The sequence below is a fragment of the Phyllostomus hastatus genome, unplaced genomic scaffold, assembly GCF_019186645.2.
Source record: "Phyllostomus hastatus isolate PE091 unplaced genomic scaffold, TTU_PhHast_1.1 phas_contig_40, whole genome shotgun sequence".
NCBI lineage: Eukaryota > Metazoa > Chordata > Mammalia > Chiroptera > Phyllostomidae > Phyllostomus > Phyllostomus hastatus.
This window is the reverse complement of record NW_025333872.1, coordinates 59,405,980-59,424,582: the sequence shown is the minus strand read 5'-3', so window position 1 is coordinate 59,424,582 and position 18,603 is coordinate 59,405,980. Positions and strand designations below refer to the sequence as shown.

Genomic DNA, 18,603 nt, shown 5'->3' with positions numbered 1-18,603 from the left:
AGTGTATGAGGGTTCCCTCTTCCCCACATCGTTTTCAACACTTGTTGTTTATTGATCTGTTGATGATAGTCATTCTAACAGGTGGGAGGTGATATCTCATTGTGGTTTTAATTTGCATTTCTCTAATTAGTGATGTTGAGCATCATTTCATATGTCTGTTGGCCATCTGTAGGTCATTTTTGGAGAAGTGTTTATTTAGGTCCTCTGTCCATTTTTTAATTGGATTGTTTGTGGGGTTTTGTTTGTTTGGTGTTGAGTCGAATGAGTTCTTTATAAATTTTGGACATTAACCCCTTATTGGATGTATCACTGGCACATACGCTCTCCCATTCAGTAGGTTGTCTTTTCATTTTGTTGATGGTTTTCTTTACCGTGCAAAAGGTATTTAGTTTGATGTAGTCCCATTTGTATATTTTATTTCTTTTGTTTCCCTTGGTTGAGGAGATATGTCAGACAAAATATTGCTAAGAAAAATATATGAGAGAGTTTACTACCTGTATTTTCTTCTTGGAGTTTTATGATTTTCAGTTTCACATTTAGGTCTTTAATCTGTTTGGAGCTTATTCTGGTATATGGTGTAAGAAGGTAACCTAATTTCATTTTTTTTTTGCATGTTTCTATCCAATTTTCCCAACACCAATTTTTGAATAGACTATCTTTACCCCATTGTATATGCTTGCCTCCTTTGTTGTATATTAATTGACTATACAGGCTCTCTTCTGTCCCATTGATCTGTGTGTCTGTTTTTATGCTGTTTTGATTACTATAGCCCTTTAGTTTGATGTCAGGTAGTGTGATGCCTCCAACTTCGTTCTTCTTTTTCAAAATTGCTGTAGTTATTTGAGGTCTTTTGTGGTTCCATATAAATTTTTGGACTGTTTGTTTTAGTTCTATAAAAAATGCCATTGGTATTTTGATAGGGATTGCATTGAATCTATAGATTGCTTTGAGTATAGTAGGGACATTGTAACAATGTTAATTCTTCCTGCCCATAAGCATGATGTATGCTTACATTTATTTTTATCTTCTTCAGTTTCTTTCCTCAGTGTCTTATTTTCCAGGTACAGGTCTTTTATATCCTTGGTTAAATTTATTTGTATGCATTTTCTTAATGTAATTATAAAGTGGATTTTCTTAGTTTCCCTTTCTGACAGTTAATTATTAGTATATAAAAATACAACCAATTTCTGAACGTATATTTTGTATCCTTACTCTCCTGAGTTTGTTAGTTCTACTAATTTCTTGGTAGAATCTTTAGGATTCTGTATATATAGTATCATGTCATCCGCAAATAATGGCAGTTTTACTTCTTCCTTTCTGATCTGTATAACTTTTATTTCTTCTTGACTAATAGCTGTGGCTAGAACTTTCAGTACTTTATTGAATAAGAGTAATGAAAGCAGATATCCTGTTTTGTTTCAGGTCTTAGGGAAAATACTTTTAGTTTTTCCTCATTGAGTATAATTTCAGCCATCTGTGGGTTTGTCATATATATGGCCTTTAGTATGTTGAGATATGTTTCCTCTATTCCCACTTTGCTGAGAGTTTTTATCATAAATGCATGCTAGTTTTCTCAAATGCTTTTTCTGGCATCTATCGATGTGATCATGATTTTTATCCTTTGTTTTGTTTACATGGTGTATTGTATTAATTACTTTGTGAATAGTGTACCGGCGTTGCATTCCAGGAATAAGTCTCATTTGATTGTGGTGTATAATTCTTTTAATGTGTTGCTGAATTTGGTTTGCTAATATTTTGTTAAGGATTTTTGTATATATGTTCATTAGTGATGTTGTCCTATGATTTTTCCTCTTTGTAGCGGTTTCGCCTGGTTTTGGAATCATGTTAATGACCTTGTTAAATGAGCTTGGGAGTTTTCTCTCCTTTTGAGTTTTTGGAATAGTTTGAGGATAGGTGTTAATTCTTTCAATGTTTGGTAAATTTCACCTGTGAAGCCATTCTGTCCAGGACTTTTGTTCGTTGGAAGTTTTTTTTATTACTGTTTCAATTTCATTGCTTGATTTAGGAACATTTTGAATCTATATATCAAATCATTTCATCTTTGGACATGCTATATTTCTCACTCTATTTGGTCTTTTATGTTTTTCATTAAAGCTTTGAAATTTTTTTGTAAAATTATTTTATGTCTCTTGTTAGGTATATTCCAGGTGTCTTATAATTATTTCAATTCTAAGTTTTATCTTTCAAAAATTATACCTTCTAAATGCTGCTATTTAGGAACTTTACTAGCCTTTGTATGTCAGTCCTATATCCAGCAACTTTTAATAGTGCTGCTAGTTTATATGTCTTTTCCATTGAATTTTCTATGTGTGGAGTCATTATCTGCAAATAACAATTTTATTATTTCTTTTCCCATCCTCATACTTTTCAAAACATATTTTAATGCACTGCTTAACAACTCTAGGATAATGTTAAGTAGAAACAATAATAGTCTTTTTCCTGGCTTTACTTGGAATGCTTCTGTGTCTCATTATTAAGTATGAACTTTACTGCAGGATATCAGTAGATACACTTTAATCAACTTATTACCTCCTCTCTTTCTTGTTGACTAAAAAGATTTGTTATTTTAAGCATGAATGGATATTTAATTTTACAAATGTTCTGAATTTATATCAGTTTTTTCTTTACTGTTAATGTAGTATTTAAAATAATTTTTATTTTTAGTGTTAAACCATTCTTACACTCCTGAAATAAATCCTTCTTTGTCAAAATGTCGTATTTTTTTAGGTACTACTGTATCTACTTCACTTATATTTTATTTAGAATTTTAACTTTTTTAATAATCAAGAAAGATCCACTAAAGAGTTGTCCCATTAAATGAGTTGTGGAGTATTTTTATTAATTGATATAATCTGTTTTTTGGATATTTGATAGATCTCACCTATAAAACCTTCCAGGTCTAGTAGTATTTTTTATGGATGGATTTGGTGTTGGGGGGTGGCAGGTAAAGGGAATGGATTTTAAACTACTAATTCAATTTTCATAATTACTGTAAGTCTCTTCAAGCTGTCTATTTCTATTTGAATCAGGTTTTATAGCACATTTTTCCTACAAAGTTATCCATTTAATCTGATTTTTCCATGTATTTGGTAGAGTTATTCATAGTATTTTTCATCCCTTTGACCTTTTGGCACTTTTCCTTTTATTTCTAACATTTACTTACACCTTCTGTGTTATTTTGGTTATTCTTGGCAGTCTTGTCTATTATATCCTTAGTTTCAGAGAACCAGCTTTTGTTTTTATGGTCCTCTCTCAATTGTCTTATTTTTTGGCATGAGCTATTTTCACAGTTTTTTGTTTGTTCTTTTATTTTTATTAAACATTCTGTATTAGCCCAGCTGTGTCTAGAATGTGTTAAAAATATTTTGTCCTGAAGCTTTTAATGACCTTTTAAAAACTGTTGAAAGCACTTAGTTAACTCCCTTATAACTGCCGGACAGTTTCTGCTATATAACCGTTATAGCCCCCACTACTATGTGCTTTTATTCTCCATCTCTTCCTCTGACTACATTGTAATGAATTTTATCTTTATTTGTAAAATTAATGTTTTTTAATTTTATTTTAATTGTTCAAGTACAGTCTTGTCTTTTACTCCCATCTCTGCCCACCCCCTAGCCTAAAATTAATCTTAATTAACTTACTTACTTTAATCTTATTTAATTTACTTTCTGTAAAAAAGATATAGTGAAGACATATTTTTAAATCTTGAAGTGAAACTTCCTGAAAAATATATACTAATGTGAAATGAATTTCCTTTAATTTTTAAGCCATAGAGAATAAAGAAGTTTATTATTAAAATATGATACTTTGTCTTTTTCCTTTGAGTATTTTAATGTGCAGTAATTTTTATCAGAGTAATATAAATATATGCAAACTAGGTAGGATTGAAAAGGCTAAAGAGATTTTAAGTATTTAGTAATTACTAAATTACTAAACCCTTCAATAGATTGAAGGGTTTTGTTTTTAAGATTTTATTTATTTATTTATTTTTAGAGAGGGGAGGGAAGGGGGGAGAGAGGCGGGAGGGAGAGAGAGAGAGAGAGAGAGAGAGAAAGAAACATCAATGTGCAGTTGCTGGGGGCCATGGCCTGCAACCCTGGCATGTGCCCTGACTGGGAATCGAACCTGCGAATTGAAGGGTTTTTTTAATTATTCCTTGTGACCAGTTAGATATTCTTGTGGCTTTTATTAAGTTTTATTATGTTTTTATTTAACATATTTCACTAATACTTCAAATTTTTAAATGGGTTTGCATTGTAATGCTTCCTAATTTATGTAAAACCTAAACAGTAAGTTTAGGCATTGCCTTAATGTTTATATATTTTGTCATCTTAAGGTCATACTAGACACAAAGTAGAAGAAGCTCTTATTAATGAAGAAGCAATTTTGAACCTCATGGAAAATAGCCAGACTTTTCAGCCTTTGACCCAAAGACTGAGTGAGTCACCAGTTTTCTGTAAGTAACAGTCTACCATAAACTTTCCATATTTATAATCAATGAAAGTGCATATGTGAACAGTTTTTTTCCCCTTTACTGTTATTGTTTATACTATTACAAGTGTCCTGTTCCCCTCCTCTTTGCCCACTTCACCCCAGGGTTATTTTTTTCTTTGATTTGAAGAGTTTAATGTTGCATGTTCCTTACTCATTATAAAAATGAAATTTTTTATTAAATGGAGTAGTTTTGTTTTTGTTTTCTACACAGCTTTTTCTAAACAATTGTGTAAGAAAATAATAATAACCTTTTTTTAACTTCACTTTTGTTAGAGGAAAACTGTATTACTTTAGGGGAAAATGGCTTATTTTGAATTAAATTTCCACAAAGTTAAAATATATTATTAAATTATCATAGTTGATTCTTGGTGAGTATCAGAAATCTCCCTGGATGGTTTTTTTTAAGTGATTAATTTTTGGCTAGTGTAGAACATAATGACAGTTATTTCTGAGTGTCTTTGCACCTCCTTAAACATCATTTGCTAAATGAGCTAAATAAAGCTTAAGTCAGGGATAGGGTGTTTGTACATATTGCTTTTAGGGCATTTCCTTAGCATTAATTTATATATTTATTACATACTTTATATTTATTTTCAGTATTTGTGACCATATTGGATTAGTGCTCCTCAAGCTTAATTATGCAGTAAGAGCTTGGGCAGCTTGTTAAAATGCTAATTCCTAGGTTCTACCTCAGAAATTCTGATTGATATACATCTGAAAGTAATACAAAATAATACTGAATATAAATTGTAATTGAAAAAACATTTTAAAATATTAGAAAAAGATACTCTGATTTAGTAAATATGGGATAGGATCTGGAAATCTTCTAATAAGGACACAGTCATTCCAATGCAGATGGTCCAAGGATCTTTTATTTTGTTGTTGTTTTATAATTGATTTGAATTGTTGAATTATTTAGAACACTTAAGTTATTTGTTGGTGATACTTCACTTCTTTTATAGTGGACAGTAGTCCTGATGAGGCTCTAGTACGTCTTCTTGCTGGTTTGGAAAATGATGGATATCAGAGGGAAAGAAATGGGATGCCATCGCAATGTCTTTCCTTTGGAAACACTAAAAACCCCCAAAATAGTGATGATGAAGAAAATGAACCACAGATTGAAAAAGAAGAAATGGAGCTTAGTTTGGTTATGTCTCAGAGATGGGACAGCAATATTGAGGAACATTGTGCCAAAAAGAGGTAACTTTTTTGTTATTTCAGTTACTTTACTGTATCATGCAGCAGTGGTAAATGATGTCATCAAGGTGTACATCACATTTCTACTACTTACTTACCTAATAATGGAAGCCTGTACCTTTTGACTACCTTCCTGCAGTTTTCCCTTCCCCATAAACATAACTTTTAGAAATCATCTATTTATATATGAAGTATTAATATGTGTTGGTAATAAGTGGTGTCTCCTTATACCAGAAGCTGAATAAAAGAGAGTTAAACTGTTATAGATTAGAATAATTAGAACAATAATTATAGAGTCAACTTGACAAGGAATGGCTTCTAGGTTTCATCTGTGTTATTTTTTGTCTTTCAACCCTAACCTTATTACCCCTTTTTATTTGCCTTTTCTGATTGATAATGTAGTGATTATGTATTTATGGAGACTTCTTAAAATATGTCAGGCACTGCCCTTTTAGAAATTACTGGGTTCTCTCTCACCCAAGCTGTTATATATGTGTATATCTAATGATAGAATGAAGGGAGAGTATAAGGAAGAACATGATTAGATATGGTGATCCAGGGTATTATAGAGCTTTGAATACAGGAATGACGGTGTGTTGTAGCTCATATGAAAGGGATTATGAAATCTATTTACAATAACTTTTTGTTGGACGTGATACTAAACAAAGTAAAGCTGCTTTTCTTTTTAAAGTTACAATTTTCAGATCTTTTTTTATTGTTTTACTACTAGAGATCAAATTAGGCAAATTATTTGAGTCCAACATGCTTTTTTCTAATGGTCATACTCAACTAGTGAATCTTAATATTCTCTAGATCACTGTGCCGAAATACCCACAGAAGCTCAACTGAAGAAGATGATTCATCTTCAGAAGAAGAAATGGAATGGAGTAATAACAGTTTGCTTCTAGCCGATCTTTCTATACCTCAGTTAGATGGAACTGCAGATGAAAATAGTGGTAAGTAAAGAAGTCTCCTGTGAGCATTTCTTACTTTAGGGTCTAAAAATATATTTCACTTTAAAATGACAGTTAAACTTACGGGGTAGTTGGCTGAGTAAGGCTATAACAAGATTGTTATGTTACATTCTTCTCTAGAATTTTTTCTTTTGAGAGAATGTAGATAGATTATTCTTTCTCATTTTTAAGAGGATAACATTTGTTAATCACTGATTTGAAGCTTCATAAACTTTAATCAGTTTATCATGTTATATAAGTAGCATAAGAAACTGTAAGAAATATGCTCAGCTTATTTGAAGTGATAAGAGGAAGTATATTATTTTATGAAAACTTTTTAAGGTGACAGTATTTTTTCCTTATTTCTCCAAAGGCACTGAATATTAATATAATCTATTTATGATCAAAGGACTATGTATTTAAAATAATGACTAATACTTAAATGTAACTATTAATTACTTAGCTTGAGTTATTATCCTAATGATAAGAGTAATCTTTCTGTTAAGCTAACCATATTAAACATACAAGCTTAATTTCATATAATTTCTTTTAGGGTGATAGTATCATGATATGGGAAAATATTTTAAAACTTAAGAATTGAAGTGAAATAAATTCTTCTTCCCTTCATTTCAGACAATCCATTGGACAACGAAAATTCTAGAACCCACTCTTCTGCGATTGCAACAAGCAAGCTATCAGTAAAACCTTCCCTCTTTCACAAAGATGCTGCTACATTAGAACCCCCATCTTCTGCTAAAATTACCTTTCAGTGTAAACACACAAGTGCCCTTTCTTCCCATGTTTTGAACAAGGAAGATTTAATTGAAGATCTTTCACAGCCAAACAATACAGAAAAAGGTGTAGATCATTCAGTTGCTTCTTTCACAAATGAAAGCACTTACTCTATGAAATACCCTGGATCTTTAAGCAGTACTGTCCATTCAGAAAACTCTCATAAAGAAAAGAAAGATATCCTCCCAGTATCCTCCTGTGAAAGTAGTGTTTTTGATTATGAAGAAGATATTCCATCTGTTACAAGACAAGTACCAAGTAGAAAGTATACAAACATTAGAAAAATCGATAAGGATGCTCCTTTTATACATATGAACCGTCATACTAGCGAAAGTACACTGGGCAAAAATTCTTTCAACTTTTGTGACTTAAGTGATTCAAAAAATAAATTATCTGAAGGAAATGAAAAAGGAAACAGCACAGCTCTGAACAGTTTATTCCCTTCATCATTAACTGAAAATTGTGAATTGCTGTCATGCTCAGGGGAGAATAGAACTATGGTACATTCTCTTGATAGCATTGCTGATGAAAGTGGACTAAATAAACTTAAAATTAGATATGAAGAATTTCAAGAACATAAAACAGAAAAGCCAAACCTCAGCCAGCAAGCAGCACATTATATGTTTTTCCCCAGTGTTGTTCTTTCTAATTGTCTGAGTAGACCACAAAAACTCTCTCCTGTCACATATAAACTGCAACCAAGTAATAAACAATCCCGATTAAAAATTAACAAAAAGAAACTTGTAGGTCACCAAGAGACTTCTACCAAAATTAGTGACACTGGATGTGCAAAAGATAATTGTGTACAAAATAATCCTTGTAATGGTAATTCTGAGAAGAATAACATACTGGCCAGTGATTTAACTAAGGTCCCCCGTGGAGCTGTTGAAAATAAAACACCTACAGAGAGTTTTATAGATTGTCACTTTGGAGATGGAACCTTAGAAACTGAGCAGTCCTTCGGATTGTATGGAAATAAATATACACTTAGAGCAAAACGCAAGGTAAATTATGAGACTGAAGATAGTGAGTCAAGTTTTGTAACACACAACTCAAAAAGTAGCCTACCTCATCCCATAGAAATTGGTGAAAGTTTAGATGGAACTCTCAAATCACGAAAACGAAGAAAAATGTCTAAAAAGCTGCCCCCTGTCATCATAAAGTATATTATTATTAATAGATTTAGAGGGAGAAAAAATATGCTTGTGAAACTAGGAAAAATAGACTCTAAAGAAAAACAAGTAATATTGACAGAGGAAAAAATGGAACTGTATAAAAAGCTTGCACCTTTGAAGGATTTTTGGCCAAAAGTTCCTGACTCCCCTGCAACCAAATATCCCATTTATCCACTAACACCAAAGAAAAGTCACCGAAGAAAAACTAAACATAAATCTGCTAAGAAAAAAACTGGTAAGCAACAAAGGACAAATAGTGAAAATATTAAAAGAACTTTGTCTTTCCGGAAAAAACGTTCACATGCTATTCTTTCTCCTCCCTCACCATCTTACAATGCTGAAACCGAAGACTGTGACTTGAATTATAGTGATGTAATGTCTAAACTAGGTTTTCTTTCTGAGAGAAGCACAAGTCCCATAAATTCTTCTCCACCTCGTTGCTGGTCTCCCACAGATCCAAGAGCTGAAGAAATTATGGCCGCTGCAGATAAAGAAGCAGTGCTTTTTAAGGGTCCTAATGCATATAATAGCAAGACTGTTAATTCCCACATAGAAAAAAATAGTCGAGCAAGATCGCAAGTGAAGAAATCAAAAACAAAGCTTGTTAATCCTTCTGTAGTTCCTAAGAAAAGGAACAAACGAAATCAGACGAATAAAGTGGTAGATGATGGGAAAAAGAAACTGAGAGCAAAACAGAAACAAAAAACAAATGAGAAAAGTACACCAAGAAAGCACATAATGCTTAAAGATGAAAAACCTAAATCTCAGTCTAGTGCTGAAGTTAAGTTTGTGCTGAAACATCAGAATGTGTCTGAGACCTCACATAGTTCTGGAGATTCTCAACTACTCTTTAAACAGAAAGATGTGTCAGTAATGGGTTCTGCTATAGATCACTCCCTTTCTGCTCCCCAAACCACTGGAATTCATGCACAACATAATTTATCTGGCTGCTTTCCTTCTTTCTTAGAAAGCAAGAAACCAGTAGATTTGCAAACATTCCCCAGTTCTCGAGATGATTTGCATCCATCAGTTGTTTGTAATTCTTTGGGACCTGGAATCTCAAAAATTGTTCAAAGGTCTCATAATCAAAGTACTATGTTTACTCTAAAGGAATCAACCTTGATTCAAAAAAACATATTTGACCTTTCAAACCATTTGTCTCAGGTTGCACAGAATACACAGATATCTTCGGGTATAATGTCTCCAAAGACAGAAGAGAATGCAAATACACAAAGGAACTATTTGTCATCTATCGGAAAGTTAAATGAATACCGTAATTCCCTAGAATCAAAGCCAGACCAGGCATATGCCCCTAATTTTTTGCATTGCAAAGACAGTCAGCAGCAGCTTGTATGCATAGCAGAACAGTCAAAGCACAGTGAAACTTGTTCTCCAGGAAATGCAGCATCAGAGGAAAGCCAGATGCCTAATAATTGTTTTGTGACTTCCCTGAGAAGTCCAATCAAACAAATAGCATGGGAACAGAAACAAAGAGGCTTTATTTTAGGTATGTCAAATTTTAAGCCCGAAAGGGTAAAACAAAGGTCATTGTCAGAAGCAGTTTCACAAACCAAAGCACTTTCTCAGTGTAAAAGTCAAAATGTATCAACACCTTCAGCATTTGGTGAAGGACAGTCCGGACTGGCAGTTCTAAAAGAATTGTTACAGAAAAGACAGCAGAAAGCACAAAATGCAAATATTTTGCAAGACCCATTATCTAATAAACATCAACCAAACAAAAATATTTCTGTTCCCCTTGAGCATAACAAAACAATTAAGCGAACACGATCAGTAACATCTCCAAGAAAACCTCGAACTCCCAGAAGTACAAAACCTAAAGAAAAAATCCCCAAACTTCTTAAAGTAGACTCACTAAATTTACAAAACTCTGGCCAGTTGGATAATTCCATGTCGGATGATAGTCCCATCTTTTTTTCAGATCCAGGTTTTGAAAGTTGTTATTCACTTGAGGATAGCTTGTCTCCTGAACATAATTATAATTTTGATATTAATACAATTGGTCAGACTGGATTTTGTAGCTTTTATTCTGGGAGTCAGTTTGTCCCCGCTGATCAGAATTTGCCTCAGAAGTTCCTAAGTGATGCAGTTCAGGATCTTTTCCCAGGACAAACTATAGAAAAAACTGAGTTTTTAAGTCATGATAACCAGAATTGTGATCAAGACAAACATGCCTCAGACTCATCCTCATGGATTAGATCTAGTACTCTAAGCCCTGAACTATTTGAGAAATCATCCATAGAAAATGAGAACCATCGCCACAACCAGTGGAAAAATAGCTTCCATTCTCTAACTACTCGGTCTAACTCAGTAATGGATTCTTTCTGTGTCCAGCAGGCAGAGGACTGTCTAAATGAAAAATCCAGATTGAATAGGAGTTCATTAAGCAAAGAAGTATTTTTTAGCCTCTCACAGCCTGGCAGTTCAGACTGGATTCAAGGTCATGCCAGAAAAGAAATGGGACAGTCTCTTGACTCAGTCAATACCTCTTTCACTACAATACTATCCTCCCCTGATGGTGAACTTGTGGATGCAGCCTCCGAGGATTTAGAATTGTATGTTTCAAGAAATAATGATATATTGACACCAACTCCTGACAGTTCACCAAGGTCTGCCAGCTCTCCCTCACAGTCTAAAAATTGCAGCTTCACCTCTCGAACTGCTCACATTCTGAAACCACTTATGTCCCCACCAAGTAGGGAAGAAATTATGGCAACCTTGTTGGATCATGACCTTTCAGAAACTATTTACCAGGAACCATTTTGCAGTAATCCTTCTGATGTACCAGAAAAACCCAGGTAATCAGAATTATATTGTTCCCTTGGGTCTTTGAATAATGACAATGTGTACAACATTTGATACCTGACTGCTAGTTGTCTGACTAGTACTGTATTTGTAAGTAGTATATCATTGTGAAAGCTATTCATAATTATGGACTTATTAAGAAAATTTACAAAACAGCTGAATGCTTGCACCTACAGAAATTTCTTTAAATCGATGAGTATTGGTTTTGGATCTACTGTGTCTCCATTAAGGATTACAGATGCAAAGGCCCTCTATGACATGATTCCACATTAAGAAGGATGTCATGATACTTGCCAAGTATTATAACTATCATTTTTTAAATGTTATTTCTAAAATGGTAAACTTAAAATTTTTAAAAAGAACTTGATTTTTTAAGTGAAAATGAGAATAGATATATTTTAAGTACTCTTACGATATATATCTCCAAATGAAAATTAAGTTGTTTCTAATATACATATACCACTTCCTTGTTGTCAGCATCTTCAGTCATATTGTTACTGTTGTTAGTTTGTACAGTTGTTACAGGTGCAAGGTGGAATTAATTCCCATTATCTCTTTTAAGAATCTTTTCAGAGAAGTAATAAACAGATACACACACAGCTAATAGCAAAATGGGCAGGAATCACAATACTGGTTTATTTATAAACTAATAGTTAAGAAGGTATCCTGTACCACCTGTGTCACCAAGATAGAGTACATCTAATGAGAGCTAAGTTGGAACATGACTTCATTCAGGTTTAAGTGATAGTTTTCTGCCCTGCCCCTTGTGTCCTCAATCTCATTTACCCAATCAGTTTCAGAGAGAGAGGCAGTTCACTTCAGCCACCCAGTTTAAAAGCAAAGGAGGTCGGCTAGAACTGCTGAGGCAGACCATGCTAGTGTAAATGATGGAAAGAGATGTAAAGAGCCAACTGAGGCAAGAGACCATACTGCATATATGCACTTGACCTTTAGCAGCACCATACCTCTGACCTTAGGAAAAAAGGCACAACAAACGCCAGGCTTTTACCCAGCAGATTAGCAGTAATTCCTGCAATAGTCCTTTAAGAAAGGGGTGAGAAAAAAGTGATCATAGCCCTGGCTAGGTGGTTCAAAAGGTTGCAGGTACAATTCCTGGTCAGAGTATGTAAAGGAAGCAACTGTTGATGTTTCACTCTTAACATAGATTCTCTCTCATACCCACACCCCTGCCACTTCCTCTTTCTCTAAAATCAATAAATATATCCTTGAGTGAGGGTAAAAGTTTCCTCCTCTAAGGACTTGAAGAGGACAGAAACACCCCCCTCCACACACACACACACACACACACACAGTTTTTTGGGTGGTTTTGCCTACTGCCCCCAGTGGTCTTTTATCATGAATATACTTTCCTTATTTCACTGCCAGAATATGCAAATGTCTGTTCCTTAGACATTTGTTTCCATTGTTTGGGGGGCTTTGTCTTTATTAGTAGTCATGGTGTACTACAGGGTCTGGCAGAAGTAACACCTGCTTGAATATGGTTGGTAGGGTTATAATATGGGTGTAATGATTTATAGTTTTACTTAGAACATTTCACCTAAAATGTCATGTCGTGTGCTTGAGTGTTATACTGTTATGTTACACAATTGCATGCTTATGATTTTGTAATAAAAGATTTTATAATTAAAAAAAGGCATTATTTGTGCCAGACCCTGTATTTTTTTCATTAAAGTACTTTTTTCTGCCTCAGCCTTACACATTTCTTAAATCTTAGTTAACTTATCATGGACTAGTCATTAACTCTGTATAGTAGTTGTCTAACTTTGACATTTACTCTGCAGCTGAAATAGAAGGATGATAGTCATCATTTTTGAAATGCAATTTTTTATATAAATCGGTGTATTATAGAAAATTTATGAGGTACAAAGGGACAAAATTGCACCATTTCCCTACCTATGACAATTACTAATAATATTTTAATAGTTTTCTTAGATTTTTGAAAATGTATATACAGTTTTTATTTTGTTTTATGAAATGTGATCTTACTGTAGTCACAATATTGTATCCAGATTTATTTACTTAATATTTATAAACACTTTCTAAATGTATGGCCTTCTTTAAGTATTTTAATGGCTGTATAATATTCTCATGTATATTATTGTACAGAAACATTGTTCTCTGTTTTGCCACTATAGATAACTATGTGATTAGTATCTTCTTCATAAAGCATTCCTTGTGTTTTGGAGTTTTTTCTTATAGTCCTAGAAGTAGGTTTACTGCAAAATTTAAGGTTCTTGGTATATATTTTGACATGAGTTGTAATAATTACTATGCTACAGACAGTATTCAAGAAAGCTGAATTTACCACATCTCATTTTTTAGTTTTAGTTTTATTATGATTTCTGTATGAAAATATTAAGTTGGATATGGTCATATTCCATAGGTATTCAATTCCTTCAATAGCAATAATTCTGCTTTTAATTTTTCACTTAGCTGGGAGGTGGGTTCAAGGAAGATGCTAGATCCTGGTTACATAAGTAGGATATCATTGTGAAAACAATTCATAATTGTGGACTTACTAAGAAAATTCACAGACTAGATGAATGGTTGCACCTAGAGTTAACTAGTAAGGACCAAAATCTTCCCATATAAAGGGGAAAAGGAACTATAGTAACCCTGATGTTCCTTCTTCAATGCCAAATCAGAAAAAAAAATGAATCCAGTTCATTGAGTTTTGTCTAGAGAATGACCAGACATTTGGGAAACCATGCCCAAAGAGAAGTAATTAGAAAAAAACTAAGAAGTATCTTCATATCAGTGAAACACTTCCCACAAAGAGGAAAACAAAGACTTCTTTTATGCTGCTATAGAAGGCAGGAATATTACCAATGGATTTGTTAGAAAAATGGAGAGGTTTATCTTAATATTTATGATTATTGGAAACTAAATTGGGCTACCTTTTAATTAGTGATTCCCCATATACACATACATTTAACCTATGCATTCTCTGGTCTCTGCCAACTTTAAAAAAAACAACTTAGTGTTACAATGTAACACTTCTAAGTGTTAAACTTTGCCTTGTAAAGAGGAGAAAGAATTATGGTAATTTACCTCAATTGTAAGTGATTTTATTTTTAAGTTTGAGGGAATGGCGGGGGCAAGTGTCAGGCTCAATGATTTGTTTGAACCAACTGCCTTTGCTAAACTGTAGACACTAGAGAATGTAGAAAGAGGCTATAGATAAAATCCAGGGATATAGTATCTGATGACAAATTCTTCCACAGTTTTTATGTATATATGGTGACAATGGAAAGTTACTGAAAATAAGAGGAAAGGCATCCAATGACTTTGTCCTACCTCCGTGAAAAAAAGAAACCTTTGTGGGCACTTAAAACAAACAAAAAGGCTTTTTTTCCCTGGTATTAATAATGATTTTCCTAAGGAAATTAATTTAGTAGCCATATACCTGTAAGGAAAAGCATATTGAAACTAAAGATAAGTATACCTGCATAAAGTTTGTGTATGTAGGGAGGTGTGGAAAGGGAGGAAAGAGTTGGGCATTTTTAAGACTTTAAAAGGGAGTTGAAAACTTTCTAGGGTAGAAAGTTAAATATTTTAGTAATTGCTCTGTGAGACAAAACAGTTGTTCTAAAATATGTTGTTTTATAGGGAGATCGGCGGACGGCTTCTCATGGTAGAAACTCGACTTCCAAATGATCTAGCTGAGTTTGAGGGGGACTTTTCCTTGGAAGGACTTCGTTTGTGGAAAACAGCATTCTCAGCAATGACTCAAAACCCAAGACCAGGGTCACCCCTTCGCAGTGGCCAAGCATTTGTCAATAAAGGGTCAAGTAATAGCCATAAAATGGTTGAAGATAAAAAAATTGTGATTATGCCTTGTAAATGTGCCCCAAGTCGACAACTGGTTCAAGTATGGCTTCAAGCCAAAGAAGAATACGAACGTTCCAAGAAACTGTCTAAAACCGAGCCAGCTGGAGTTGTAAAATCTGCTGAGAACTTCAGCTCTTCAGTTAACCCAGATGACAAACCTGCAGTGCCTCCAAAAATGGATACAACTCCCCATATACACCCTACTACAGCACATACCAAGGACGATGTTCATAATTTTCAGATTGCTTTACAAGTTCCAACCACAGGATGCAGTCAAACTGCGAGTGAAAGTCAGATGCTGCCACCAGTTGTTTCTGCAAATGATCCTGAGAAAGATGAAGATGATGATGACTATTATGCTAGTTACAGCTCCCCTGATTCTCCAGTAATTCCGCCTTGGCAACAAGCCACATCCCCAGATTCCAAAATATTAAATGGAGATGACAGACCCTTATCACCAGAAGAGGAACTATGTTCTCTGACTGTTGAAAACTTCTTAAAAGTAAAAGATGATATACAGAAAAGCCCCTGCAATGAGCCTCAGGAGCCTCTAGTGATATCTCCAATTAATGTTAGGGCAAAAACGGGGATATGTGAGCCACTGTGCCTTCATAGTACACCAATCATACAAAGAAAACTTCTGGAAAGACTTCCTGAAGCAACTGGCCTTAGCCCTTTATCAACAGGTAAGTTTATAAATAACAGAAAGACTTCATAATTGTTCTGCAAAGATTAAAAATGAAAATAATATTAGATTATGTTAATGAAAATTAGGGCTTTTTAAATGAAATTTTAGCTCAGTTAATAAGAGTATTGTTTATCACATCTTTGAAAGACATCATCACATGGAAACTTTGCTTTGAAAGCATATGTGAAATGTATTTACATATGCTTTCATCCTATATTCTTGCTTCTTGGTGAACCATAGGAGCCTTCTAACAAACCCTACCTCCTTCTCAGCTTGATTTTTCCCATTGCCCTTCTTTCCCATTTCGTTTTCCCATTAATATATACCCAAGTCTCTCCCACCCTTCAAATAGAAACAAAGCCAAACAACTGTTTTGACCTTAGACCTGTCAGCTTCTACTCTTTTTTTCTCTCCTTGAAGCCACATTTTTTAGATTTCTTTAATTTGACAATTCCATTTCTTTACCTCATATTCATTTTTCTACCTACTTTATTTAGCTGGATTCCGCCCCCATAATTTCACCAGTATGACCCTTGCAAAGACTCTCAACCTTCATGTAGCTAAAGCCTATGGATGGTTTCATCCTGTCTCATACCCTGTAAGCAGCCATCATCCGATTGACCACACCTTCCTCCTTGGAGCTTTTCCTCCCCTTAGCTTTTCACATACTCCTCTCTTCCCACTTGCCTTCCACTGAAGTTTATCTCACATTTTCAGTTACTACCTAAATGATGGGATTTATTAAGGCTTAGCCTTAAGCTTTCTTTACTGTTACTTTATATTCTCTCCCTAAATTATCTAATTGCTACCCACAAAATTATTACAGATAACTCACAAATTTAAATTTTCATTCGGAACTCTCTTAAGTTTCAAAATATATCCAACTGCCTATTTGGCAATTCTACTTGAACACTCAAAGGCACCACAAGGTCAGTATTTATGAGTCAGTGCGTGATCTCACTGTACACATTTACCTAATGTACACATTAGGTGCCTGGCACCTAATATGCATGCCCACACATCAAGATCCTTTCAGTTTTCCTCATTTCAGTGAATAGTACCACCATCTCTCTGTCACTGAGTTCCACAAGTCAGGAACATGGGATTTATTTGTAACACCTACCCAGTTCCCTCACTGTCATCCATCCTCCAGTTTCTAGTCCATTACCAAGTCCTGTAACCTCTTAGTTTCCTAAATTACACCACTCTCTCTACCTCTACTGCTACCACCATAACCTTAGGCCAAGCTGTCATCATCTCTCACCTGGTCTTCTATCATAGCCATCTTATCTACCCTTAGCAATTTCTAGGTCTTTTGCTCTGTAATTGGGGAAAATCTCCATGCTATGCCTACTTAATACTGTTTCATCTTTGTATTTTGGCTCAAAAAGCCTCCTTCATATATAAAAATTTCCAATTATATTCTCTTTTGTTGTGTTTACCCCAGTTAAATTTTTATTTCTGTGTATGTATTTAATGAACGTTTGATTCTCCCTAGACCCCATGAGGATATAGACTGTGTCTTTTCTTCATCATGATAAATAAGTAAATAAGTGAATTAAATTATTCTCTAAGTTAATGACTAAGGAATAAACTAATATCTAAATCTTTTTATCTAAATATATAAAAATTTTAAGTTATTTTGGTGGGGATCAGAAGATTGAATTAGTTTTACTTAAGTCTTTGGAGGGAATTTATAGGATAATACTAATTTAGAACAACAAAAAAAATTTTAATGGAAGCATGTAATTTTGATATATATATTAAATATGAAATTTCTTTTTACAGAACCAAAAACCCAGAAATTGAGTCATAAGAAAGGAAATAATACTGACACTCGTAGAAGAGTTTTCTTAACACAAGCAAAGGTAACTATGCTAAACATATTTAACGATCAGTGGAAGATCCATTCTGATTCTTAGATTTCAGTTAGATAATTGATAACTTTGTGTCTCAATTTTTAAAAAATTTTAATATATTTTTGCATCATTTTATTTACATGTCTTTGAGACAACAAGAAATTGCCTATTTTTTTTTTTTTTAGTTTTTTTGTTGTTATTGTTGGGATCTAAAAGATTCTTATATGTAAATACAAATATTACAGAGAAAGTGAATATGATAGCCAAAATGTGGATTATGAGGATACAAATACATTAACTGATTACTGGCAAAATCAGAACAATCCAATGACAGCAGAGCTCAAGTAAGTGATTTTTGATCCCACCAAAAATATATCCTTTTTCTTGGTTTATTACTTTTTTCTCAAATAACATTATTGATTTTTTCAGTTTATGTTACTAAATAATAAAAGAAACAACAATACCATTGAAAGTCTGAAAAATCATAAGTATCTTTATTCAAATACTAAAAATATGGTAAAACTTCAAATATATGGTTGTGTGAAAAAAAGTATACATTAGACTTGTATCCTTGGAAATATATGATATAAATCACTTCCATATTATCCACTTCTCATAAATATCATGAATTACATAAAATATATTTTAGTATTTCTATTTTGAGATTATAAATACTTTTTTAAAACTTTTCTAATTAAAGTAGTATTGTTGAATTACAAGCTATTTATATTAAAAACAATTACCAGTAT

At 33.5% G+C, this 18,603-nt stretch overlaps 1 protein-coding gene across 3 annotated transcripts in view; it reads left to right on the top strand.

The window, feature by feature from the left end:
* REV3L (REV3 like, DNA directed polymerase zeta catalytic subunit) overlaps positions 1-18,603 on the top strand; it is a 170,608-nt gene that overhangs the window by 88,842 nt on the left and 63,163 nt on the right. For all 3 annotated transcript variants that reach the window (XM_045844182.1, XM_045844183.1, XM_045844184.1), the window contains exons 10-15: positions 4,358-4,477; positions 5,478-5,715; positions 6,526-6,668; positions 7,299-11,448; positions 15,086-15,993; positions 17,784-17,863. In XM_045844182.1, the coding sequence (XP_045700138.1) occupies positions 4,358-4,477; positions 5,478-5,715; positions 6,526-6,668; positions 7,299-11,448; positions 15,086-15,993; positions 17,784-17,863 (5,639 nt within the window). The remainder of the gene's footprint in view (positions 1-4,357; positions 4,478-5,477; positions 5,716-6,525; positions 6,669-7,298; positions 11,449-15,085; positions 15,994-17,783; positions 17,864-18,603) is intronic.